Here is a 20,102-nt window from a genome sequence, read left to right as displayed (position 1 = left end):
CTGCGGCAACGCCAGTACATTTATAGGCTCCACATATGATGTACAATCGGAGCATTATCCTTTTTTGTCCTGCCAAGCCCTCTTATGATATCAATCATGTTTGATTCACTACATCTTCCTTGCTCTTTTGGGACCAGCACTAATTTGTTGCTCTGCAGTGATATCTAGCTTATTATGTCAGCCATAAGTGTTGTCTTGGCACATCAAAGCCCTCTCAGTTCACAATTTTGTCGTTTTCTTGGCATTGATTTTGAGGACATAGCAGTGTCTTTCAGAAACAAGATTTGCACTAAAGTCTGCTAAATGTTTTTGAACTCAGCCACCTCGCTGTGGGTAGATAAGACGTAACGTAGCAGGCTTTATGAAATGCTCCATATGCGTGGGATTTAAATTTTTAACCAATTTTAATTAATTGTAATTCTTTTTTTTTTTTAATTGGTTTGAAGTAAAATAGTTTTTACTATTATCATTATTGGTGTTGGGCGGATGGGCTTTTCCACTCCCTATTGCATGTTCATTCTGTTGCTCTCATTGGATTGTTATAGCTGGATTCCCAATCAATCTTTTCACAATGCATTTATACCCACTTCACATTCATAAACCAAAGAGCAGGCATTCCCCTCCCTTTTTGTTTTTTAATACGCACTTTTGAGGCCGACTTGGTGTTTGAGCTACAATCAATGGAGGGTCCCTGCTCACACCTCCTCACGAGGTTAATAGACATTTCCAAAAAGCCATAAATGCGTCAACATATACACGTGACTTAGAGTCTGGAGTAATGCAGACAGAGGCTGGTTTTGTTGGCTAAGTAAACAACTGAAAGCTAATTATCTTAAATTTAAAAATCCAACCCTCCATGGAGCGGGCTCACAAAGCCTCCTAGACAGACGTGAACCCATCTTCACACATGACATCGGAGTCTGGAGGCTTGCGTATCTGATGGGAAGGATCAGTGGTGGAACATTACCTTATATGAGTATGTGCAGCTTTGCCAGCGTGCTGGTTGGAATCTGGTTGGTTGGCATGAGCGCCTGTGGTGCCGCTCGGTGCCCTTGACTGAGCAGTGGCCCCGGCTCTCCTGGCACCTGTGGTGAGGGGCCCCCAGTCTGATGGAGACCACAACACCACCACAGCCTCCAGCGGGCTAATTCTGCTTTACTGCATCCATGACCACCGCAGACCCCCTTCTCCCCTCCCTGTCTCCCCCACTCTGTCTCTGTCTGCCCATTACTTTTCCAACTCTAATCCTGGATATCTTCTCTCTCTCTCTCTCTCTCTCTCTCTCTCTCGCTCTCTCTCTCTCTCTCTCTCTTTTTCCTGCTATTCTTCACATTCCATTTTTGTTTCACCCAACCCCGTTTTCTTTCCCTGCCCTTTATGTTCCACTCTGTTCCTCTGACGCCAAAGCCAATTACAGGCCTTTGATGGCGGGACATGGTGTTTGTCTCTCTCAGGGCCCGTGGCACGTTGGCCTCTTCGTGCACACGACTTTGGGCTGCAGAGATACACGACGTCTGCCGACATTGCTGAATTTAGATGCGACGGCATACGGTTTCCTTCCCCGCTTTCTCACAATCAATTTGCGTGAGAGTCCTAACTTTTCACGAATCTGCATTAGTTTTCATGATGGCTGGATTATCTTTGCCTCTTCCTTTCTGCCCTTCTTGTCATCCATTGCCTTTGGCTATTTATTGTGATTTGTTTGATGTTCATTTTGTTGTTGATAACGCTCAAGAATTAACAAAATGAACTTAAACTCTTCGTCCCTTTACCCCTTGCAGGGGTTTGTGTCGTGTGTGTTTGTGTGTGACAGGCTGATACCACTCAATGTTGATCCAGGGGGGAGCCCTCCAATCCCTCCCCAGAGTGTTTCCCCCTGTTCATCTGTTCTATTAGTTCCTCTTTAACACCTATGCAGAGCCTGACCCTTCAGGGGGACAATTGCCTTCTGGGGTTGTAGGTCAGGGTTCAGCCTGGGTACACATTAGCATGCGGTGCCGCTGGCTAACACTGCGACGGTTTCATCAACTCTATCGGAATATGGTTGGTGCTTGTGAATGTTCAAATTCTTATACTGTAGGATATAAAAAAATGTATTATCGACAAATGTGTGTTTTTGTAGGCCACATTTGATTTGCATCATGTCGTAATTCAGGCAATGTGATCTTTGAATTTGTCGGGTATGCACAGCTAACAATGCAAGGAAATGAGACATAGAAATATTTATTAGGCCAGGTTTTGGTTGCACAAAAGGGCTTTGGAACAAAAGTCTAGTGCGAGGCAGCTAATCTCGGCCGTCCCTGAGGGACACTCTTGTGGCTCTGCCCTGACCCTGTCCTCCGACCCTGGACCTGGCGTTGGGTTCCCTGACTCAGGGTCATGAACTGCGGTCAGCCACCATAGTGGCCCTGTCACCGGGTCGATGGCAACCCCGATCACTGTCTTTGTGCCCATTGTGCCAAATTACGTTAATTGCTCATCAGCTGGACGATGAGGGCAACTGCTTCCACACCCAGACACAGGCTCAGATTGCTCCCAGTGGTCAAAGATTAGAGGGCTAAAGTACACCTATTGCCCTATCAGTGTTTGAATCGCCAAGACCAACTGCCCAGGACTATTTGCCCTCTCCTTTTGTGCCATTGTGTGCGCTAGAGTTTAAATCACATCACCATCTCTCGCTCTGTCTCTTTCTCACACTCTCTGCCGATTGGAAGTTGTTCTCAGTGCAGTCGATGAGGTCGCAGGGTTTATGTCTGGGATCATCAGATCACGGATGGGTTTTAAGGGGAATGAGCTCCCGAGCTGATCCACAGTGGAAAAAGGGTATTTATCTCAGAGAACGTATATCCCAGAGGCTTATGAGGACCATTATTGATTAGGACGAACCTAGCAACCTCTGAATCCATTTTTGTTTCTGCCTGTGGCTTTCGGCATTGTCTGAGAGAGAGCCGACAAAAGTCGCTCTCTCTGATATTGAAAGATAATTATTTGCGGATATTTTTTGAGTCTCATAATGATTAAAATGTATGTATTGATGAAAAGGGGTGGCAGGGGAACTTTTTTGGTTTTGTTCTTTTTTAGTCCATTCGGTTGCATTTGCTCACTCTGTTTGTCAATAGTGCTGTTACTCGGCAACAGTAACTGCTCTGCTGGAATAAAGCAGACCATCAAAACCATATAATGATCTTTTTTTTTACTCCTGTTATTTTGAGACATTGTTAATAACGCTTGTAAAACATTTGCTGGCAAAGAAAAAAACATTTTGCTGATGTTTTCTCTACTCTATAATTATTAATGTGAGCTTCATTTCAATATTTTGGAAGATTCCAGGCTGTACATGGATATACTGTTCCATATCCTAAACTTGCTATTCAAAATCCTTATAAAATCCTTATCATTCTCTCTCTCTCTCTCTCTGTCTGCTCCTCTTGATCTTCTTCAGATAAAGAGTGCCTCATCACAGAGAGTGGGAAGCTCCATACTTTGGACGTCCTGCTGAGCCGCCTAAAGGCCCAGGGACACCGTGTCCTCATCTACTCCCAAATGACCCGCATGATAGATCTGCTGGAGGTAAACGCACGCGCGCGCACACACACACACACACGCACACACACACACACACACACACACACACACACACACACACACACACACACACACACCACACACCCACCCACCCACCAACACAGGCATATAGAGGCACCTTGTGTGTTTACCACAGTACCATAGCTTAATTTGAAACAGGTCTCCAAATGGACCACGCCATTTGCTTGTCTGTTCAATACTGAAATATATTCCCAGAAAAAGAGAATCTCTGTAAGCCAAGCATTTCTAACAGTGCTTTGAGAAACGATCTCCAAAATGTTTCATAGATGTTGAAATTTTACTGTCACTAACGAGAACCATTGCTTTCATGTCCCTCATCTTAACACGCTTAATTCAAACCATCAAAAATTCTACTTCTGAATCTTAAAAAAAGAATGATTTCTTTCTAATGGTTTCCAGGCTCCATGCGTCAGTTCAGTACTGTCGGCGTCTTGTTCCATTTAAGGTAGAGATGTATGGCTTGCTTCCAGTCCCTCTGATAGTCCCGCCCATCCCTGGTTAGGCTCTCATTAGGGGGCTAATTAACAGGTCAGGCCTAATGAGCAGGGGAGCTCATCTGTAGCAGAGCAAAGCCAGATGGGAAGTGTGAAGAGGAAAGGAGCAAAGGGGGCGGGCGGGGCTGACAAACCGGAGGTGGGAGTGCCAAAGAAGAGGCTTGTGGGGTCCTTTCTGGAAGAAATAAAAATGGTTGTTGCTCAGTGGGACTGATTTAAAAATGATACAACTGGGATAGAGGAACATCTAGCAGCTGCCACAACTCAACAATAATGTTACTTCTAGAGGACCACTCCTTTGTTGCGGCCACAATCCATGCGGATTTTTCTTGATTGCTGATGTCTTGACGTGATGTCGCCGGCAAGTCCTTTTGATGGTCGCCAGACCTGGCCCGGGTGGTTATGGACTGTCTTGTTTAATGGCTGGAAGTGGTGTCGATAAAGTTTTTAGAAGTCTCAGATGGGCCAAGCCGGATATTCTATACTAATGAAATCCTCCAACCACAAAACCGCAGCTTAAGTCATACCCTCCATGCAGATATTGCTGTATATCATAAAAAACGACTTGCTTAAAATGGTCAAATTACAGTGCTGGGTGGCTGGGCAACAAGGGGACAGGAGGTCTACAAATGAAATCATATAGTCTGCCTTCACTATTCCTTTTCCCCAATTAGTTCTCATATTGGTCTGAGAGCTGGAGGTAATTCCCTATAGCTCTGAGGCCTACAGTGAAAGGGAGAGAGTTTGAAAGGCAAGCTGATGTTAATCTCTGTCACTGGTACAATTGTTTTTGTCGCCAGCACGATCAGCTTACTCTGGTGGCAGGCGACGAGAGCAGGGTATGACCACAGCGTCTATCCCTTCTAGACGGCGCTGCCATTTACTGAGCTGTTTGTCTGTGGCGCTGTAGATTATACTTCACTATGCTGCTCGCCTGCGGTTTAGATCACAGTGCACTGTGGAATGCCCGCGCTGGCTCTTTTTTTAGGTTCCTTGGCCAAGGAAAACTAACAGAAAATTACAGCAAGTGATGTAGGTTAGCGATGTAAAGCTTTGACAGGCGAATTCCCCCTCTCTCAATCGCTGTATTTCTTCGTGCTTAAGAACACGTTGGGGCTGTAAAGTACATTTTATGAGCTATAGCTCTCCGGAGAGCTGGTTTAGGATTTCTGGCAGCACTGATGTGAGATTAGGTCGTTCTATCGATGACATTTCTGCTCCGTGATGAGATGAGATACTTCAGTCAGAGACTGTGACCTGGGACAGAAAACAAAAGACGATGCAGAGTAATTGAGGTACTTGAGGAACTGCGCCTGTTTTTATCCGTGTTAGAGGATGAGATGTCCATAACATTCAAGAGAGGGAGGTGGTCATAGCAGTTGGCGATCAGACAAGGGGCGTGGCTAAAAATTGGCAAAAAGTTCAATTGGTCCGCCCTGTTACACTAGTTCTGAAAATATTGCGAGATCTACGAAAAGTTTGGTGGTCGGAAAGAGTCCGTCAGGGAAACAACAACCTTCTATGGGTCCCGCTGGCAGGAAATCAAAAGTCGATTGAACAACGTCAGCAATGCTTTGGCGAGTGCTGGCCTAATGGTCCCTAATGTAGTCTTCACTCGGAGCAGATGGGGTTGTCGGGAATGGAGCCAGACGCACAGAGATGTAGGCTGAGACCCTTCAGTGGTATGGCAGGAGGTGGGCAGCTGGGGGAGATGCGGACAAAGTGAGTCTTATGGTGGATATTAATGGGGGGTGTAACTGGTGAGTAGATCTCTATCGACCGAGAGGTGAGATGTAATGTGGGCTGGTGTGTGGTGTGACTGATTTATAAAAGGGTGTCAAGATGTTTCAGGGGGAATTGGGCGAACGGGGTGGGTGGGTCTGAGGGCCTTGCTGAGAATAGGAGATCAACATGTCACCTCATCAGCGCTGTTGGTCTGACCCCACACTCCTCAGTGCCCTCCTGTCTGACCCCACACTAAACCACACACTGGTCAGTTTGCCGTGCCGTAATGCCTCCGTGGACTGGGTGTGAGGGGTTACAAAGCCCGAAAAGAGCATTAAAGGAGTGAGAGTTGGAAACACCAAAATGGTTCTATTAAAAATGTCTATCGCTGGAATGTAACGGCAGCGAATCCCCTCCTCGGAGATCCACTAAAACTGCAAATCATATCCGAAAACTTGCTGTATTCCATTATGGGTATTAAGAATCTCAGTGGTGGTGACACCCTCCCTGGTCCTCAGAGTTTTAAAACATTTAAAAAAATAATAATAATAAAGGAGGTGTTCTCAGACTTGTGGTCAGAGTTGGAATGGCGAAGGAAACGCTCCGACCCATGTTTCTCACTACCCACACCAATTCCTTCATCTCACTCTTTGAAATCTTAGGAGTAACTGCAGTACTTATCCTAAAAAGCACTCTTCTCGGTTCCTCCTCGCTGTAGGTTGTATAAACCAGCATTTTTCTCCAGTATATTCACATCTGCTGCACTGAGACTGAATGGAGCCGACATCATAAACACTGAGCTCCAGTCTTCAGAGCTCTGGACCACGTTCCCTCAACTCTTGAGGAAACGTGGTTGAGGGATGCTCAAGGGATGTTCCTGTTTCTGCTGTGTTATCGTCTCCTTTCCTTGTTTATCTTCCTCCTATCTCCTGTTTTATTTTTATTTTTTCTGTCTTACCCATCGCTCCAGGAGTACATGGTTCACCGTAAACACACCTACATGCGTTTGGACGGCTCCTCCAAGATCTCAGAGCGCAGAGACATGGTGGCTGACTTCCAGAGCCGGTGGGTTGGCAAACCCATTCTGGGGGAGTGTGTGAGTGTGTGAGTGTGTGAGTGTGTGTGTGTGTGTGTGTGAGTGTGTGTGTGAGTGTGTGTGTGTGTGTGTTATGTAAAAGTGTGCATACATAAATAATTGCCGCTTTTCTCCAATAATTGTCCATAAATCCTCATATCAAAGTGATACACTGTCTTATATCTTATTTGGAGTGGAATGTGTGAGTGGCTATATGTCTGTCTGTGTGTGTGTCTGTGTGTGTGTGTGTGTGTGTGTGTGTGTGTGTGTGTGTGTGTGTGTGTGTGTGTGTGTGTGTGTGTGTGTGTGTGTGTGTGTGTGTGTGTGTGTGTGTGTGTTTGTGCATGGGCGCGTGTGTACTTTTCCATTTGGATCTGTCTCCATGCTCTGGTTTACATTAAGCCCAGTCCTCTGAGGGGCCCGTAGGCGTTCTGGTTTCCATTGTGAACAGTGTAGGTTAAAGAGTTTATGGTTGATTCTTTTCTTTAACAAACCTCCCTCGTGCTAACACGCACAGATTTACGCCTCATATGCAATGAAAATTTTGTTAGGTTTTCAATCCGTCACATCTATCATCTTTGTGTGTGTGTGTGTGTGTGTGTGTGTGTGTGTGTGTGTGTGTGTGTGTGTGTGTGTGTGTGTGTGTGTGTGTGTGTGTGTGTGTGTGTGTGTGTGTGTGTGTGTGTGTGTGTGTGTGTGTGTGTGTGTGTGTGCGTGTGTGTGTGTGCGTGTGTACTAAAACGTTAAAACAACTCTCCCTCCCTCTGCAGAACGGATATATTTGTCTTTCTGCTAAGTACGAGAGCTGGAGGACTTGGCATAAACCTGACTGCAGCCGACACTGTAGGTTACGCACACACTGGGGGGGGGGGATTACAGTATTTAAAAAAAAACAAAACAATTTTAAGATATACATCTCCTTAAACTCTAAACCTTTATTACTCTCTTGGAATGGCTTGATTTGACTTAAAACAAGTCAGTTATACGTAAATATAGCTTACTTGTACTATACCCATCAATTCATGTATATCTAGTTTTACTTGTTCATTATCTAACTATCTATCTATCTATCGTTCTAGGCCTTTTTCTTCTGTCAACTTCTCAGTCTGTGTTTTTGAAAGGCCGAATAAGCATAATAATTCCCAAATTGACCATGATATTGCAGCGGGGGGGGGGGGGGGGGGGGGGGGGGTTTTGATCAGCCGTCCTAGCAGAGTGTACAATCTGGCAATGCAATGTGAGGCAAACAGAGCGGAAAAGCCACAACGCAGAACCACAATGACTGACACGATGCCAAGTCGTCTAACCTGTGGCAGCGGAAAAAAAGGGCGTTGGAGCTCAAGGGAAATGTAGTCCAAACTCTAGGGAGATGCTGCTGGTTTTTGCAAAAAAAAGAAAGAAGCTCCTCATCGAGGCCGTTTGAACGTTCCTCCGCCTTGCAGGTGATCTTCTACGACAGCGACTGGAACCCCACGGTGGATCAGCAGGCCATGGACCGGGCTCACCGGCTGGGACAGACCAAGCAGGTCACCGTCTACCGCCTCATCTGCCAGGGCAGCATCGAGGAGAGGATCCTGCAGCGCGCCAAGGAGAAGAGCGAGGTCCGATGCGTTCGTAGACGTCATGAGTCATAGAGGCATGACATCATTTAAGCCGGTTGGCTGTGGCACACGGCCACTAAGGCTCTGCCCGCGAGCACAGACCATAACGTTCTCCAAATGCCAAATGTATCTCGTTCATTCAGATCCAACGGGTGGTGATCTCTGGTGGGAACTTCAAACCAGACACTCTGAAGCCCAAAGAGGTCGTCAGTTTGCTGCTGGACGATGATGAGCTGGAGAAGAAACGTGAGTGTGCACACAAACACAATATTGTGTGTTTTGGTGTTACACTACGAGTGTACTCCGCAGACAAATGATTACTCCCTTGAATCCCTCCCATTCTCGTCACGTAACGTCATGCTGCATTTGTGCAGTTGCAAATAGAAGCTGAGGGGAGGTGGAGCGTCTACGTTTTGTATGGGCATTATTACCGGACATTTTGACCGGCAAGTTTATCGCTTATGTTTTTTCTTTTTTTCTTTTATTTATTTATTTTATTAATTTTACCAGGCAAAAAAGCGTTCCTTGACCAGAGCCAAACATGAAGAAAGTGATGTAGTGCCGTGAAGAGTAACACACTGTTCCTGCGGTTTTGAAATGAAATGAAAGTGAAAGGAAATTATTTTGAAGCTTTTATTTTAGCTTCAGTGATCGATGGGAAGTAATTGTATGTATACAACTTACTTTTAACTGTAGTTTTCACAGTTGGAGAAAAATGTTGAATTCCAAAGCATTGAATGCGATGGCTTTATAATGACCTCTTGACAACTGGGAAACACAAGCCTCCATGATGCATGTGAAGGCAGCAACGTATTGCATTCTTGATGGGAAAGGCGGACCCCGCCGCCAGCAGTGGTACAGCATATAGAGGAGCACATTCATAACACAAATAACATTGGATGGCTGTTTCGTAAATGTGCCAGAAGTATCAAATATGCAAATCTTTTAATAAAATAATGACACTGATGACCACTTTGACTCTTTAAGTATTTTGTTTCCCTGCAGTGCGTCTGAGGCAGGAGGAGAAGAGGCAGCAGGAGGAGAGCAGCAAGGTGAAAGACCGCAAGAGGAAGAGGGAGAAATACGCTGAGAAGGTACCGACCACCATGATGACAACCTCATCGTATCATCCCTGTCATTAGCCGTACGTTCTAGAGCTGCTCGCTCTGTCTCAGTCTTTGGTCCAAAAAAAACCTCAATAACACCCCCCCCCCCACACACTCACCCACCCACCCACCCCCCCGCCACCCAGAAGAGAAACGAGGAGTCGGAGCCGAAGAAGAGGAAGGAGGTGAACCTGGTGATCTCCCACGCGCCCTCGGCGGACAACTCCAACCTGTCTGCGGACGGAGAGGACTCCTTCATCAGCGTGGACATGGACTCGGCCATGCCCAGCCCCTTCAGCGAGGTGGGACCCTGGTGGGAGGACGGAGGGAGGGAGGGAGGGAGGGGGTGGGTGGTGGGTGGGTGGGCTGGGACTCAAAATGATGATCCTGGAGGTTTTTATTTCTTTGTATACATTTATACTGTTACCGTGCAATATAAACAACCTTCATGTCCCATAAACATTTAAGCGTTTCATTACTTAGATACTTTTAGGCCTCGTCCACACGTGTGAGGTTAGTTCTAAAAACGTAGGATTTTCTCTGCGTTTTGGCCTCCCGTCCGCGCCAAAACGCTAGTTTCAGGTAACCGAAAACAAAGATTTTGGAAAAACTCCTTCCAGGGTGGATATTTTTTTCAAAACTCATTTTTCTGTATATTTGTGTAGAGTGGTGAAACGGAGGTGGACCTCATGACCTCGATTTAGACGTGGCAATTGTTGTTTCACACATTGAGCCTTCCCCAGAGACCTACAAACCATAGCGGACGACCGGTGTGTTTACGTGTGGGGACTGTTAGCTTTGAAGTAGGGTGAGCACCCCCAAACCGGGACCTTAACTGTACCGCTCGTTCATGCACGGGCACATGTATGTGCTTATCCATGCACCATACGTGTTTTCATCAGGATGGCAGACATTTATTAGGATTATTATTATTATTATTACAAGTACAATTTGGCAGTGAATGTTGAAAACCGTCTGACAGATATTTGTCGGGACTCGGGACATGCAGCTTAAACTGTAAAACCAGGGGGAAACTACGATGACCAGACGTCCCGGACAAACGGGACGTCTGGTCATCAAAGTTTAATTCCATGTTTACCTAGCAACCTAGCGTTACTTCATCACAGCGCCGCACGGACCCGTATAAATACATTGCGCCCAATAGGTCTCAGTCCACCTCTCTGTCTGTGGTTCAAAGTACACCAAGGGTGGGGGGGTGGGGGTGAAGGGGGGGTGGTGTTGACGTCTTCAGAAATAACCATATTCACACGTGTGTGGACGAGGCCTTGGACGCTTTGTTTTTTGTTTTTTGTTGCCAATATAATTCAAAGGCCAATAGAAAGGAAACAATTAGTCATAGATAGAAAACAGAAACCAAAAGGAGACATAGCGTCTTGGAAAGGGCAGGAAAAATAACAAAATAATAATGATTATGAAAAGTATATTAAAAAAAAAAACCCAATAAAATAATATTATGTTCCTCTGGCTTCATTTAACTCGAATCCAATTCATTGTAATTCAACACGTGCGTCCTTTTCAGTTTCATTCCTTTTTCACACTCCTACTCTCTACTTCTGTCCTATGTACTTCCTTTCTTCACCTTCTTCACCCACCTTTACTTTTTTCTATTCATCCTTTCCTTCCTTCTATCCATCCATCCTTAATTTTCTTCCTTTTTCGGCCTTCCCATTTTCCCCTCAAACGTTCCCTTTTCCTCCCTTTCCTTTCATCCTTTTACTTGACTTTATTTATGTTACTTTTGTTCACTTTTTCCTCCCTTTGGTGTCAATATCCATCCTCCCTTCCTCTTCGATCCATTTCTTTCATTTTCTTTTCTATTTGTTCTTTTTTTTACCTTTGCGATTCCTTCCTGACATTTAAATTCCATTTTGGTCCTTTAAATGTTCCCCTCAAACCGTAATTTCTTTCCTTCTGCACGTTCCCTTCATTCCTTCTTTCCTTTTATCCTTTTACTTCACCTACTTTATTTATTTGACAGTTTTTTTCCCCTGCCTTTTTATGTTCCTATGCATCTTCCCGTCCTCTTCGATTCATTTCTTACATTTCCGGCCTTCCCTTTTCTGTCCTTTCTTATTTCCTTCCTTCTGCCCTTTCGTCTCATCCCTTCATTCCATCATTCCTCTTACCTTCCTCCATCATGGTCGCCGTTGCCGTCCGCCCGGTGTTTTTGACGCCCAGCCCTTTTTGTGTGTGTGTGTGTGTGTGTGTGTGTGTGTCTGGCCAGATCTCTCTGAGCAGCGAGCTGCAGCCGGGTTCGCTGCCGCCCGATGCGGACGCCGACGAGAGCAGCAGCGACATGCTGGTGATCGTGGACGACCTGGTGTCCTCGGCGCCTCAGTCCCGTGCCACCAACTCCCCCGCCTCCGTGTCCGGCTCAGTCTCCGACAACATGAACGGTGAGCGATCCGAGCGGTCCGTCAGACGAGGTTACCAGGTTGAGCCTGTGTTACTTCAGCTTATGCTACAGGTTTTTAACCCTAGCAGGGTGGTATTTAAGCGCCGTCAGGGTCCGACAATAACGGCTGCCCAATTGTTGCCCGGGAATCAGATTTGGGCAATTGTCAACCATCTTGTGGGGTCTGGTTGCCCCCACAATCATAATTATGCTGAATCATTATCACTCAATTCTAAAATGATTAAAAAAATGGCAGACAATTGTCGTAACCACAAGCTGATGCATTTTCCAAACTGAAAGGTTGGTGAAAGAAAGTTGCCTTTTAATCTTCTGTCCAGAATCAGAGTGCAGGTTCTGCACTGGGGCTTCATTCCAGGTTTTTACTTTATAAGAACAAAATGACTGTTTAAATCGAGATTAGAGATGTTAATAATTAACCGTTTAACTGTTAACCGGCAATAAAAGTTTTGACCGATTAATACTATCAGTTAAACAGTTAAAAAAAGATTATGAAAAAGTTTTAAAAAAATAAAAAAGTTTGTTGCATTTTCAAAGAAAAGTAGGGCGGGACAGTCTATTAAACATGGGGGATTTGTTTTTGTATGTGTCCGATTATTATTTATTTTTAGGGCTGTACCAGACTCAAAATTGTATTCGTCGAATCGGATTCGGCTGTTCAGTGTGAATACTGGATTAGATCCTGTCTGTCTGACAAGATGGAGAGAGAGTCTCCTTGTGGAACTGGAGGAGGAGGGGAGGTAGAAACTAAAAAGGATTTTTTATTGCTGTGGAGAAGATGGGAATCCTGATACTTGGAGGTAGTAGAGACTGGTGGAGGAGGTGGTGGACGTGGGAGGCGAAAGGTTTAGAGAGAGAGGGGAGAGGAGGCACGAGGGGTTCAAGCAGGGGCTTGTCAGCTCTTCTAATGCTTTTGAGGGTCGACTCCGTCCCCTTTAGAAGGGAGTGATGGCGGTGTCTGGTTTTAGGGATGACCCCGACTTAACTCCATGTGTGCAGAAACATCCAGTCTGTCATAGCAGGCCAAGTGAGGCAGAAGAGGGGGGTGGTGGGATTATTGTAGGACCAGACACATTACCAGTCACTTACACAGACAAGGTGCTGTGGAAAATTAAATCTGGAACAGAGCCCGAGGTTATGGTGAGCTTTGCGCCATGATAATTAATCTCTGATAAAACGACCTCTCTCGTACCTCCCAGTATGCGGGTGGGACTGGGTCAGCGCCAGGCCAGACCCCGCTCCTCATCCTTCAGTCCCGCTTATTCCTCCCTGAGCCGTCACCACCTAGTCCGTTCTGCTGATGTCAAAATATAAAATGGACTGGAAAAATGGATTAGAACAAGTTAAAAAATAGATAAAACACTCCCTCCTTGTCTGCAGCAGCTCCCGCCCCAACGCTCTCCTTCACTCGCCTAATACCTAGTGTCGGTACGCAGTGGTTATTGGAAGGGACAATGTGTTAAAATATCTGGGAACAGTCCAGGAGGGAAGCTCAGAATATTATGAGGCACAAGGCCATGCACCAGTGTTTGGTGACGTGGTCAAGAGAGGAGGGGAGATCAGTAAATTGCCAGACCTGAGGGGGCTGACATTTGTTTGGAAGACATTTTTTGCCTCCTTTGCATAAACTTTGCAAATGACTGTTACTTAAAACTAGTGGTTGACCGATATTGGCTTTTCAATGGCCGATATATAATGCCAATATCATGTTTTTGTTTTTTTTGCATCTGATAAAATACAACAATTTAATAATAGCAAAGCATACAAAAAAATGCTGAATTTAAATGAACATTTAATTAACACTAATGTTAATGTCTGCATTGTTTCCGTTTATTTAAGTAGATCTACACTCTCTGCAGTGCACTTATTTTAAATAAAAATAATTTAGCAGATGCTCATGTCCAAAGTGGCTACATTTGTAACCCAGGTAAAATTATAATTTTTATTTATTTTTGTTAGAAATGCAGCAAATCCTGACGCAAATGTGAAATTATATGAATTTGCGTTTGAATATTCCATTTGGAGTATAAAATAAAAAAAAAAAAAATAAAAGTACATTCCGAGACAGGTTTGCACTGTCCCTGTAATAGTAAGAGTCGCCATTTGAGTCTCTATACTGCATTAAGTCCACACTGTGAGTGGGTGAGAGGAGGTGGGGCTATGTGGGCGCTCCAGCGGTATGTGTGACTTGCTGTTGGAGAGAAGAGAGAGTGAGGAAGCACAGCTGCTACCGGTATATTGATAGTTCGGAAAATGAGTATTGAAACTGTTTAAAATATTCTGAATCAATATGTATGGAAAAATCTATATTTTTGACAACACTAGTCGGCCGATGCAGATTTTCTCTAAATGCCAGATATCAGCCCAATTAATCGGTCACTACTTACATGTTAAAAAAAAATTGACACCACGAAACATGTGACTATGATGTAAGTTTCTTGTTTTGAAAAAGAGATTATTAATGAGATTTTTAAGGCTTAAACGTTTGCTCCATTGCACTGTTTTTATACACAGTGAGAAGCTGCAGCCGAGTAGTACGTTTCTCAAATAGTAAAGCATTCAGCGAGGTTGCACAATCAAGATTCCTTCTTATAAATGTTATACGTGATGGACACCAACATTTTTTTATAAGATAATTATAAGAATACAAAACCTGCTGATAAAATGTAGATTGAAGAAATGCTGATAAACATTCCACCTAATACAAGGCATGAATATAGTTGATGTAGTAATTATCATCCAAGCTTTCGACACATTGCATCGTCCCTCTCCTCTCTAGGTGTTTCAGCTCAGGACGTCGCCGGGGCCGGCAGGGGGCGGTCCGGGCGCAGCCGCGGGCGCCCCAAAGGATCTGGAGGCGGAGCCAAGTTGGCCGGAAAGGGACGCGGACGCAAGTCGACAGCCGGCAGCGCCGCAGCGATGGCCGGCGCGATGGCGGGAGCAGCGGCCGCCTCCGCCGCGGCCTATGCCGCCTATGGATACAGCGTGTCCAAAGGTGAGCGAATACACACACACACACACACACACACACACACACACACACACACACGTGGGATTGTTTTGCGTAACCCACATTTCAGGTCTGGTATACTTCCAGTTTTGGAACCAAAATGAAAATATTGTTACTCCCAGTTGACCCAGGTTGTCTTATCAGTTCCACAGAGATGTTTATTGTAACTGTGATGAATTTATTTGTTGATGACAATGTTTTCTTGATTTGACAATTTTATTTATTTTTATTTTACCTTTATTTTTCCCTTTTGCCCAGTTAGTTCCATTAAGATTCAGACTCTCTTTTACCAGAAACCTCGCAAAGAAAGCGCCAGACAATTTCAGAGAATGCGCTATATTCTGTTTTTTTTATATATTTTTATATATTTGACTATTGCTATTTTGTGTTTTTCATCTATTTGTATTTATTTGGGAATTTTTATTTTACAATTTTTTTCTATTATTACTTAATTTATTATCTCATTTCCTTCTCATTTTATGCATTGATTTTATTTTGTTTATTTTATTTATTTATTTAAATGTTTTATGTTAAGCTTTTTCGTTAAGCTTAACAGTTAAGCGGAATAAACTCATTTTTTATGATATTATCAAAGCTCTCGAATCACACAAGTTCCTGTTGCTGTTCAAACCAAATCCTTCTGATAGAGAACATGGATATCTTTTTATTTAAAAGAAAATTCCTAAATGTCCCTCCAGGCCTCCCTGCGGCAGGCCCCCTGCAGCCCTCTCTGGGTCGCTCCGGGGCCGGCCCTGCCTTCAGCCCCAGCAGCAGCTCATCTCCGCAGGCCAAGGGGGGCGGCCCCGCCCCGGTCGTCAGCCCCCACAAACAGTCGGCACACACCGGCCACGGCTCGGCCCGGAAGGGCAAGGGCCCCGCCGGCCCCGGGGCGCGGTAGTGCACGTGCACACACACACACACACACACACACACACACACACACTCACACAGAAACGCATATAATGACTGACCTGCTCTCACTGTGATCTCCTCGCTGAATGACTACAATCAACAAACAGTATTTGAAGTGATTAATACAAAACAAAATGGCCACTGGCCTTCTGAAGGAGCATGCTGTACTGGGCAGACACATACATACACACACACACACTCATTCAAAGCTCCCAACGCACCATTTTCCCTCCCAACCTGCTTTTTTTTGTGTGTTTTCGTCTCATTTTCCTGTGTCAAAGTGCATGGACAGTTTTTGCCTTGAGTATTTTGCTTGCGTTGTGGTAAAAAGTATTTCCAACTGCTTTTGACAAAAAAAAGAAAAGTTCACCTTTTCATGTTTGTGAGCCGGGACTCTGATCGTAAAGGGCTTTTTAAAACACGTCGTGGGGGAGCCAGACGCAGCGTCACATGCACTGAGCCATGTCTTCCATTCTCTTTACTTTTAGTGTTATTATCAATCATTACGTGTTTAAGGTTATTTAATTGTCCCAATCAATACGTTCAGTACAAAACTGTTGACATTTCAGAACAAAATGTGAACACATACCAAACAAAATGCTACCGCTTTTGTACTATAGCTCTTATTTTTGTAATGTAAGAAGTAACCGTATTGGCAGATCTGAACATTTTCAAAAGCCCCTCGTCCATAATGTTTATTACCATGGGATGTGTCACAATGAAAAATAACAACCATTCGTGTTTTTTTTTTTGTTTTTTTGTTTTTTTTTTCATTTTAATTTGATTATTAAATTAAGTTGAAAATACATTCAACATATTTCAAGTCAACGAGTGCTACCTGTTGAGGCGATGCTGCTGAACAGCACAGCGAGTGTGTTTGGATTTAAATTATTTGAATTGTTTAATAATTAATTTATGCAGGTTTAGTTTAGTGGGAAAATGTCGCCAACAACCGACTTTTCATCTCACATACATCGTACTGAAGTCATTTTTGTCATTGTTTGTGAGAAAAGGTAAAACATAATTCTATTTCTTATTTAGACATTTAGATGTGTGGTCCTCTGTGTTGTCATCGTTGTATAGCCCTCATGCTGAGCCCTACATCCGTCGTAGCTTTGTTTGTTTTGTGTTAATAGCGTAACGAAATATGTTCTATATCGATGTACATAATATTAAGAGCAACATTTCCTCTGATTTCCCCCACATTCACTTGTCTATTTTTATAGGTCATGTGTACATACGAAGAAATCTGCCATTTTACTAACAGGAAAAGCCAAATGAAAATAAATGTGTTGAATCACTGTGTTCATTATTGGCGTTAATGCATATTGCAAAATATAACAAGTTTTTAATTTGAATGTTCAACTGGTTGACTTCAATGGACATAATTCCATAGTTGTATGGTAGATGTGTCCAAATAGTTTATCATCTTACCCAGTCAATCATTGTCAATGAGTTATATACAGTATATTCTCCAATGCTGACATGAATAATGTATTTTGGATGCATGTATCACAGCTGTAGTTCTATTTAATGCTTAGAGCTCAATTGGGTTTCCTGGTGAGCCTCAGATTAGACCCAGGACTTGCAGGTCCAAAGTTGTTCCCGGTGGCAGGGCTGACAACGCTTGTGCTCCGTTAGTTTGGGAGCACTGTGTAGGACAAGCCATTTTGTGTTTGCAGACTTGTCTGACTGCCAACTGGTTCATGTTTGTGGCAGCTTGTTTAAAGAGGCAAGGCCATGTGCTTTTGAGTGTTTCATGGTGGCTTCCACCAGCACTGGAAAATGGTTTACCACTTATAGATGTTGATGAAGTTATAACCCATAATTACTTCCCAAATTTCCATTACATGTGGGGCAGGGTAAACAGTAATTTCCCTTGTCAGCATTAATTTTCCAAAGAAAGCAAGTACAGCCTTGTAGTTTACTTTTATTGGATTCATTACAGTAGGTGAGAAACATGTCAAGTAAACCTTTCAAAAAAAAAAAAAAAAAAAAGTCCATAAGTGTCATAACAGCACATTTGAGTTAAACAGTTGTATAGTTTGACCATCTACTTTCTTTGAATGAACCACGGATGTAACGTTTAGAACAGCATTCAGCACATGTTTCACAACAAAAAGTAAAAACAAAGTTGATTCCATGCTTCCCTTTCGCATCACTCGTTAACATTTAATGGCTTTTTAGTACTCTGGATGGGATTGATGAAGCTACACATTTCAACCGTACAACACAAGGACATCACAACCACATGACAGGGAGGGTGGATGAGGAGCCTCAGTGCGTGTAGTTTTGAAATGACCTCCAACCCCCAGATTCTACAGCACTATGACAGAAGGGCGCAAGCTACTGGGCGGCTAACGCGAAGGCCAGGGCGGCCGCCTCAACGGAGAACAGGTGGGGGTCTTCCACCAGCGGGCAGCTCCTCCTCATGAACTCGGCCAGGCGGAGCAGGTACTCCAGGTTGTGGCCCGTCTTGCCCCGGCAGACGGCGATCTGGGCGCCGATCTGCTCGGGGCAGGCCGGCCCGAGGTACAGAGGGTTGTCCACAGTAGCAATGTAGACCAGGGCCGTCACTGGGACCTGGCCGTCCCCGGGGAAGAAGTCCAGGGCCTTGGTGACGTAGCCCCCACGGACCGCCTCGCGCACGTTCAGATACTTCAGAGACTCCTCCACCTGGGAGCCCGTCACCTCGAAGGCCACGCCCCAAGTGCTCGCCTGTTGGGAGGGAGGAAATGGTGAAACGTCTGCCTCGCATACTCTCTTGAACAACTGCAAATTAAGTATTCAGTGCTTTAGAAGTTACAGGAAGGTCATGTCCCATAATTGTTTCTCAGAGAAGCACCGATGATCGGTTTAATAAATCAAAACATGGTACGGTTGTTCTGAAGGGGTGGGGTTAGTCGGCCATGATTTTCAAAAAAATAGGCATCTGCTGGTAGGGAACTGAAACCCTGCATGCAGATGAACTAGTCTATGATGCAATATGGGGTAAACACCCTTAGCATGACTGTTCCTCCCTTTCTAAATGTGCATCCCATCATTCTGCAACATCCCTTACACAACCACCGAGAAGTAGAAGAGCAGAGAGTGCCGACTTACGTCATCGTCCTCGATCAGAGTCACCACTCTTCCGGGCTGCGGGGGAGGGAGAAAACACATGGGTCATGACGTCATAAGCACCGGTCAACCGCCCCCAGCGCGTCAGGGCGCGGTGCCGGTCGTCGAAGCATCGCGTGCGTCATACTACGTCACAACCCACCATGACCCAAACAACCATTGATCCCCGTCTCACCAGCTCGTCGTTGCCTCGGTGAAAGTTGTCCCCGTGCCAGAACCGTCTCTTGTAGCCCTGGACGAAGCCGACCCGGCTGCTCTTGTACTTGAAGTCGGGCTTCCACACCAGCGAGCCGTAGCCGAAGATCCACAGGCTGGGCTTGGCGGCGGTCACGTCCCGAGGCTTCATGACGATGGATTTCGATGGGGGATTTCGTTTAAAAGCGGCGAGGCCTAACCCAGTCGCCGGCGCCAACCTAGCCCTTCCTCCGGCCCAGCAGCAGTGGCACGGGCTGGCTCACGGGTATACCGCGGGCGGTACCGGAGCCCAACTGCTTGGCAGTTGCGGAGATGGGGTGTCTCGGTCGGTGTTGCCTTGCACGATGCATGCCGCTGCATTAGTGTCACCGCATACTTGCCTTAAAAATCCATGGCAGCCATTACGGCCTGCTGAAAACCCCCCCCCAAAAAAAAAAGGGGCTAAACTAACTGCCTTTTTTGCGGCTAGCCACCTCAGCCGACCGGTGCCGCCTTTAAAAACGCGTATTTTCACAGTAAAGACTTGTTTATCGGGAGAGAGAAGCTTCCTTTTACACCGAGCTGCTGGGTTCGGACCCCCGCCCTGCGCGCTCAGCTGTAGCCAAATGGCGCCGTGGAGCGGCTATTTATACCGTCAGATATGGGTAGGCGGGCCCTGCGTCCATTTGCACCAATGGGGCTACGGCAGCGGCGGGCCTTCGACGCGCGTCAGCCAATCAGATCCCGATGCGCCGAATCGGGCCGGGGGGTGTAGCGCGAGCCTCGTCGCGTCGTTGGCTCGAACGCGGGTCCGTTGCCGTGGGAAACCCCCTTCACAGCTATTG

General features: G+C 45.3%; 2 protein-coding genes across 3 annotated transcripts in view; one reads left to right on the top strand and one right to left on the bottom strand.

The window, feature by feature from the left end:
- ino80 (INO80 complex ATPase subunit) overlaps positions 1-17,232 on the top strand; it is a 56,486-nt gene extending 39,254 nt beyond the window's left edge. The window contains exons 27-36 of one of the 2 annotated variants that reach the window (XM_080021389.1): positions 3,443-3,570; positions 6,796-6,890; positions 7,671-7,743; positions 8,343-8,501; positions 8,645-8,747; positions 9,507-9,595; positions 9,757-9,909; positions 11,853-12,024; positions 14,821-15,036; positions 15,750-17,232. In XM_080021389.1, the coding sequence (XP_079877515.1) occupies positions 3,443-3,570; positions 6,796-6,890; positions 7,671-7,743; positions 8,343-8,501; positions 8,645-8,747; positions 9,507-9,595; positions 9,757-9,909; positions 11,853-12,024; positions 14,821-15,036; positions 15,750-15,949 (1,388 nt within the window). In that variant the 3' untranslated portion in view covers positions 15,950-17,232. Of the gene's footprint in view, positions 1-3,442; positions 3,571-6,795; positions 6,891-7,670; positions 7,744-8,342; positions 8,502-8,644; positions 8,748-9,506; positions 9,596-9,753; positions 9,910-11,852; positions 12,025-14,820; positions 15,037-15,749 lie in introns of both variants that reach the window. The other variant, XM_080021388.1, reaches the window with a different exon arrangement.
- Positions 17,233-17,873: 641 nt separating this feature from the next.
- chac1 (ChaC, cation transport regulator homolog 1 (E. coli)) lies at positions 17,874-19,860 on the bottom strand. Its single transcript, XM_080024039.1, has 3 exons — positions 19,259-19,860; positions 19,066-19,101; positions 17,874-18,681 (listed from the first exon to the last, which is right to left on the bottom strand). Exons 1-3 carry the CDS (start codon positions 19,427-19,429, stop codon positions 18,310-18,312), a joined length of 579 nt encoding a protein of 192 aa, XP_079880165.1. The 5' UTR covers positions 19,430-19,860; the 3' UTR covers positions 17,874-18,309.
- Between the last annotated feature and the right edge of the window lie 242 nt (positions 19,861-20,102).

Source organism: Zeus faber, assembly GCF_960531495.2.
Source record: "Zeus faber genome assembly, chromosome: 2".
NCBI classification, from domain to species: Eukaryota; Metazoa; Chordata; class Actinopteri; order Zeiformes; family Zeidae; genus Zeus; species Zeus faber.
This window is presented reverse-complemented; position numbering and strand designations above follow the sequence as displayed.